Source organism: Sinocyclocheilus grahami, unplaced genomic scaffold (genome assembly GCF_001515645.1).
Source record: "Sinocyclocheilus grahami isolate Dianchi unplaced genomic scaffold, SAMN03320097.WGS_v1.1 scaffold377.1, whole genome shotgun sequence".
Lineage (NCBI taxonomy): Eukaryota > Metazoa > Chordata > Actinopteri > Cypriniformes > Cyprinidae > Sinocyclocheilus > Sinocyclocheilus grahami.
In genome coordinates this window covers 2,025,190-2,032,486 of record NW_015505556.1, presented here as the reverse complement: position 1 = coordinate 2,032,486, position 7,297 = coordinate 2,025,190, and the positions used below count along the sequence as shown (strand labels likewise).

Below are 7,297 nucleotides of genomic sequence, written 5' to 3'. Positions count from 1 at the left end.
CTCACATTTCAGCCTTTAAATAAAGAAAAGATATGTCAAAATGATAATTGATTAATAAATGATTATATGTATTTTATCTGCTCCACGAATAATTCTAGATAACTCATCTGAATTGTTTAAATGTGTAGAATCCACATAAGCTTGTTTTTCATCGACCGGTCAAAGTTTTCAGCAGGGCGTGCGAATTCTGTCCGTTTTTGGCCAGACAGAAACCGCACACAGACTGAATGTAAATATAGGTCTCTGTAAATCCACTCGCTGACAGCAGGTGGCGCTTATGGAAAAGCAGAATTACAGCTGTTTCCCGTAACCTCCGAGGACAAAGCAGTATTGCGATTTAGAAAACTTCTTTTAGGTATTACATGGAGCGGAGATGATAACAAAATGCCGTTGAATCGTTTCTGAAGACAGTCAGAACCTTCAGAGGAACATTCATATAATTAATTCATTCATATATGCATTTGCATAATTAATTCCCTTAGCACTCTTTTAAAACCTCCCAGTTTTTCCGCCCTGTTTTCACTCAAAACTAAACTACTCTGCTGCTGTGCGCATGTGAGACTGTTACTTAAAACTGTGCTTTATGCTGGATAGTTTTTATTTATCGCGAGTTGTTCAAATCGCGGTAATCTAATACGGTTTTAATGATAATTAAAAGATGAAACGGTAATACTAACCATGGAGAATTTTATCATGATTTATCGTCAAACCGGTAATCGTTACATCCCCAAATTATATTTGCGACTTTTGACTTTTCTTCTCGCAATTGCGAGTTTATATCACGCAATTCTGACTTTATAATTCGTAATTCTGAGAAAAAAAGTCAGAATTGTGAGATAAAAAGTCGCAATTACCTTGTTTTATTTTTTATTTAGTGGCAGAAATGGGCTTCCATATTCAAGCGATTAATCGCATACAAAATAAAGGTTTTTGTTTGCATAATATGTATCTTTGCATTGATGTATGGTTTGTTAGGATTGGACAATATTTGGTCGAGATACAACTATTTGAAAATCTGGAATCTGAGGGTGCAAAAAAATCTAAATATTGAGAAAATCATCTGTGCCGTTTTGACCCATACAATGTATTGTTGGCTATTGCTAAAAATATCCCCCAGCGACTTAACACTGCTTTTGTGCTCCAGGGTCACATATATATATATATATATATATATATATATATATAATAGTGGTTTAATGATGTTTGAGTTCATGTTGGGATCTTTGATTGCAGACTTGAGCAAATCAGTTTGAGACGCTGTTCAGATCTCTTCTGAAACTCAAGACGAGCGTCTGAGAAGCTGAAGACTTCAGCAAAACCTGCGTTTGCTCTCATTTTCCAGTTTCTACCCAAGAGAAACAGTGAAGGTATTAAAGAGATCTCATAAGTGATCTGGACGTGTTGGTCAAACACAGAGCGATCGCTCTGGACCGAGTGTTTGGTGTGTTGGGTTGAGCACCTTCTGGCTGCTGTCGGTGGTGATGGCCAGTCCGTTTGGCACCAGGCCGGCCGTTTTGTGTTTCTTCACCAGTCGCACAGACACCACCGGGATGGCAACCTAAACCAGAAAACCACATCAACAGACCAGACATCGCACAAAAACACCCAAACCAAGCCGTTATTAGCAGAATCGCGGATCCAGGATCTTTGCACTTCTCATTCTATCAGACAAAAAAAACAGAAAACCTCATCCAGACGAAGCCAAAAGAGAGAGTGGACTGAACGTTAGGTCTAGTGCAGCAGAAATGTCAACAGAGCAGTCGGTTGAAATGGGGTCAGCAGCTCGATATTCCCCCCGGGATCAAACAACAGAAGAAATCTGCCTTCCACAAATACTCTGCACTGGTGTTATTTATTTTTAAAACATTAGTAGTCTTTCCCATATTGTGGTGCTTGGCCTTTTCAGCTCTATCCAGCAAAAACTGATATTCAGTTTGCTGTAATAAAACATATTTTTATTAAAGGATTAGTTCACTTTCACATTAAAATTCCTGATAATTTACTCACCCCCATGTCATCCCAGATGTTTACGTCTTTCTTTCTTCAGTCGAAAAGAAATGAAGCTTTTTGATTATTCTCCTTATAGTGGACTTCGACGGCTAACAAACGGTCAAAATGACGGTTTCAGTGCAGCTTCAAAGAGCTCTACACGATCCCAGATGAGGAATAAGGGTCTTATCTAGTCATTTAAAAAAAAATAAAGTATGTGCTTTATAAACAAAAATGCACGCCTTGCACTGCTCTGCGATGCACGTCCTTGACGTCACGTAATACGTAATTACGTTGACACGCTTGATGTAGGCGGAAGCACCGACTCAGTCAGTGTTTACAAATGTGGAGAAGGAGGACCGTTCAAAAGTTGTTGTATGTTCAATGACACATATTCAAATGTCTTTGTGTCAGTTTATCGTTTAAAATGGTCACTTCGTGTGCGTATCCTGGATGTTTAAATCTTTATGAAACCTTACTTCCGCCTACGTCAAGCGTGTCAACATAATTACGTATTACGTGACGTCAAGGACGTGCATCGCAGAGCAGTGCAAGGCGTGCATTTACCGACTCAGTCAGTGTTTACAAATGTGGAGAAGGAGGACCGTTCAAAAGTTGTTGTATGTTCAATGACACATATTCAAATGTCTTTGTGTCAGTTTATCGTTTAAAATGGTCACTTCGTGTGCGTATCCTGGATGTTTAAATCTTTATGAAACCTTACTTCCGCCTACGTCAAGCGTGTCAACATAATTACGTATTACGTGACGTCAAGGACGTGCATCGCAGAGCAGTGCAAGGCGTGCATTTTTGTTTATAAAGCATATACTTAATTTTTTTCAGAAAATGACTAGATAAGACCCTTATTCCTCGTCTGGGATCGTGTAGAGCTCTTTGAAGCTGCACTGAAACCGTCATTTTGACCGTTTGGCAGCCGTTGAAGTCCACTATAAGGAGAATAATCCTGGAATGTTTTCATCAAAAAGCTTCATTTCTTTTCGACTGAAGAAAGAAAGACGTAAACATCTGGGATGACATGGGGGCGAGTAAATTATCAGGAATTTTTAATGTGAAAGTGAACTAATCCTTTAACTTTGGGAACACTTTAGAATAGGGACCAATTCTCACTATTAACTAGTTGCTTATTAGCGTGCCTGTTATTAACATATTGGCTGTTTATTAACACATATAAAGCACATCCCAAACCAAAGCCACTGATTATTTTAATGTCATGACGAATAATAATAACCTGCTTCCCACATTCTGACCCATCGATTTCCATGACTTTCCATGATGCATCGGTCCCTTCTGATGACTGGATAAGAGTTTCATTATAAAGAGTCACGAACAGCAGATTTCCCCCAAAAAGTTTAGATTAATTTCTATCACTTTTCCAGACCTGGAAATCAGCACAACCATGATGACCGACATTTATCTCTTCTGTTTGTTTACATGCTAAAATTAGGCATTAAAGCACTATAACATTCAACAGAAAATATCAATAACTGCTTCATTTGATCTCCTTACAATAAATACTATGATAGTGCATAAATAAATAATAGTATACTAGTAGCTATAACATTAATATTGTCCAGTGTTATTTTAATATTATTTACACGCTATTATAGTATTTATTCATGTTTTGAATTAGCTTTATTTTTATATTTTCACTTTTCATCAGCACAACCATGATGACCGACATTTATCTCTTCTGTTTGTTTACATGCTAAAATTAGGCATTAAAGCACTATAACATTCAACAGAAAATATCAATAACTGCTTCATTTGATCTCCTTACAATAAATACTATGATAGTGCATAAATAAATAATAGTATACTAGTAGCTATAACATTAATATTATCTAGTGTTATTTTAATATTATTTACACGCTATTATAGTATTTATTCATGTTTTGAATTAGCTTTATTTTTATATTTTCACTTTTTGTTTTAGTAATTTTATGTGCTTGTCATTTTTATTAGTTTTGACTTTTTAGCTTTGATTTGAATATCAGTGTTATTTTAGTATTATTTATTCACTATTCATATTTTTACATTTTCAGTTTTCATTTTAGTAATTGTATGTGCTTTTGTCATTTTTATTAATTTCATTATTTTTTCAGCTTTAATTTGAGCATCGGTCTTGTTTTAGTATTATCTTTACACTATTATATCAATTATTAATATTTTGGATTCGTTTTTTTATTTCTATATTTGGATTTTTCATTTTATGTTAGGTTTTAGCAATTTGATGTGCAATTGTAATTTGTATTAGTTTTTAATTTGCAGATCAGTGTTATTTTTGTATTATTTTTACATTATTATAAAATTATAGCTTTTATTTTAATATTTTCAGTAAATATTTAGTCATTTGTTTTAATTTTTAGCTTTAATTTGCAGATCAGTGTTATTTTAGTATCATTATTACATAGCATTCATTGATATTTTGAATTATCTTGGATATTTATATTTTCAGTTTTCATTTTAGTTAACATTTTTGTAATTTTACTCTGTGCATTTGTCATTTTTATTAGTCATATTTTTAGCTTTAGTGTTATTTTGTATTATTTACACAGTACACTATTATAGCGTTTATTGATATTTCGAATTAGCTTTTATTTTTAGATTTTTTGTTTTCATTTTAGTTTACGTTTTAACAATTTATGTGCTTTTGTCATTTTTATTAGTTCTAATTTCTTAGCTTTAATTTATTTTTTATTTCAGTTAGTTCCCAGAGCAACATTTCTAATTTATGTTTACGTTTTTCACTTAATTTGATTTGATTTTATCTTGAATCCTTATAATTCAACATCTTTAATTCACATGTTAAAGAAAGTGCTACAAACCTTGATATCTTTCCCGAAAAGGTTTGCGTAGAAACACAGCCAGTTTCGAGAAATGTAAAGCCGTCCTTGCAGCAGAATGTCCCGCAGAAGAGCACAGGAATAAACTACAGAGACACAGAAGAGACACTTTAATATTAACACAACAGTTAGTGCGAAATACAACACATATTCACATCCAAAACCTGGTGCCACATCCAAACGAAAGCAGTAGAGCAGTGCTTTATTCATCTGTCATGTTACGCACAATAATGCTGCATAGTGTAATAATGTTAATGCGTCTCAGTGTTTCATTTCAAGCAGAGACGGCTCATTTCTTGTCTCCACTGAGAATCACTGATTGAAAGTATATATGTGTCCCTGCAGCACAAAAGCAGTGTTAAGTCTCTGGGGGATATTTGTAGCAATAGCCAAAAATACATTGTATGGGTCAAAATTATACATTTTTCTTTTATGCCAAAAATCATTAGGATATTAAGATCATGTTCCATGAAGATATTTAGTAAATTTCCTACCGTAAATATATCAAAACTTAATTTTTGATTAGTAATATGCATGGCTAAGAACTTCATTTGGACAACTTTAAAGTTGATTTTCTCAATATTTAGATTTTGTTGCACCCTCAGATTCCAGATTTTCAAATATTGTCCGATCCTAACAAACCACACATCAATGGAAAGCGTATTTATTCAGAAATTGACACTTATGACTGGTTTTGTGGTCCAGTGTCACAAATGGACATGCGGATGGATCGGATACGTCACCCTTCATGAGGATCTCCTCCTTCGGGACGGCCGAGAAGAGTTTGTGGTACTGGGAGTTGTATTTGCTGACAGTCTGTGAAGAAAAACACTCTTTCATTCACAAAATACTAAAAACTAAACCGAACTGGTCATGAGACAGCCCTAACTAGGTTAAACTAACCATAGCGGTTCACCGGAAGCAGCGCAACACTAAACGGATTCGTTTTCTCGTATGACGTAAGCGACGGAAACTTGCATCACGGATGATTGTTAAACACACAGCAACTCACAGCAACTGAGAAACTATGCAGCGATGGACAAACAGAATCTATTCATGTCAGATCTGAAAAAGCGCATTCGATTCGTACGTGTTTTTGCTGAAAACTGAACCCATGCACTTTCCCAGTTCAATACACATTCATGTAAGTTGAAAGATGCACTGGTAGAAGGCAATGAAATATACTTACTGAGCCCCTGTAGCATTTCTTTACATCCTCATATGACAGATCGTCAATGAGCTGAAGCCTGAAAACACACACACAAACAACAGCTTTTCAAAACATTTTTCCTCTTTTTTTCAAAACTTTACACACAAGTGCAAGAATTGCACACACAGAATGCAAAATGCATCACATCTCTTGCAAAATGAAGCAAAAATATTTCTATTATATTTTATATTATTCTATATTTATGTTATGTTTAATATATAAACAAATATCAATATTATATATAGACAGAGAAAGACCTTGAGAAAATATCAGAATAAAACTTTTCCACAAAAACTAAACAAGTCTCTAAGAATAAAAAAATCATCAACAAATGATATAATAACAGTAACAATAATAATAATACACACATACAGAAATTACAAATTTAAATGATTTATTTAAAGTATCTATATTATATTTTCCTATTTTTTTCTATTTCTTATATATCTTATATTTTTCTATTATATTTTGTATTCAATTAATATATACATAAACACCTAGATGATTAAAATGATCATTACTATTTTAAATGTTAGTCCCTTTAGATGAAAAATCTCTTTTAAAACTAAACAAGGCTCAAAGAAGCAAAAACTTAGCAACAAAACAACCATATTGAGACTGAAGAGAAATATTCAGAACAAACACACATTTCATCTCTATCGATGCAAATCCGGTCTTTAGGAAGATTCCTGCTATGCAAAAGCGCTTCAGTTCAGTGCAAACAAACACATGGTCAAACACACGTTTGCAAAATATGATGAATGTGTCTGTGCACGTGGTCCAAATGAGACCCAAATGTCATGCAAACTGTGTGAACAATTGATCATACAAACAGACATGAAGCCCAAAAGCATCAGTCCGGCTCCGGCCGCAGGCAAACGTGTGCAAATGACTGCAAACGCACATTTTCATATTTATTTATCAGGTCAAAAACCTGATATACATACATATATGTGTGAGTGTGTGTGTGAGTGTGTGTGTGAGAGAGTGTGTGTGTGTGTGTGTGTGTGTGTGTGAGAGAGTGTGTATATATATATATATTAGTGCTGTCAAACGATTAATCTCGATTAATCGCATCCAGAATAAGTTTAAAATATTTTTTAAAAATACGTTTTTGTTTGTATAATGTGTGTGTACTGTGTATATTTATTATGTATATATACACATACACACACATACAGTATATATTTTGAAAATATTTACATGTCTATATTTATATTCATATAATTTATAT

The 7,297-nt window shown here is 33.9% G+C and overlaps 1 protein-coding gene across 1 annotated transcript in view; it reads right to left on the bottom strand.

Annotated features, from left to right (window-relative positions):
- The window catches only part of LOC107549661 (GRAM domain-containing protein 2), a 49,161-nt gene that overhangs the window by 8,139 nt on the left and 33,725 nt on the right, over positions 1–7,297 (bottom strand). Inside the window, exons 3-6 of the mRNA XM_016230835.1 lie at positions 6,043–6,100; positions 5,597–5,669; positions 4,836–4,939; positions 1,460–1,558 (exon numbers count right to left, since the gene is read on the bottom strand). Of these exons, the coding sequence (XP_016086321.1) occupies positions 1,460–1,558; positions 4,836–4,939; positions 5,597–5,669; positions 6,043–6,100 (334 nt within the window). The remainder of the gene's footprint in view (positions 1–1,459; positions 1,559–4,835; positions 4,940–5,596; positions 5,670–6,042; positions 6,101–7,297) is intronic.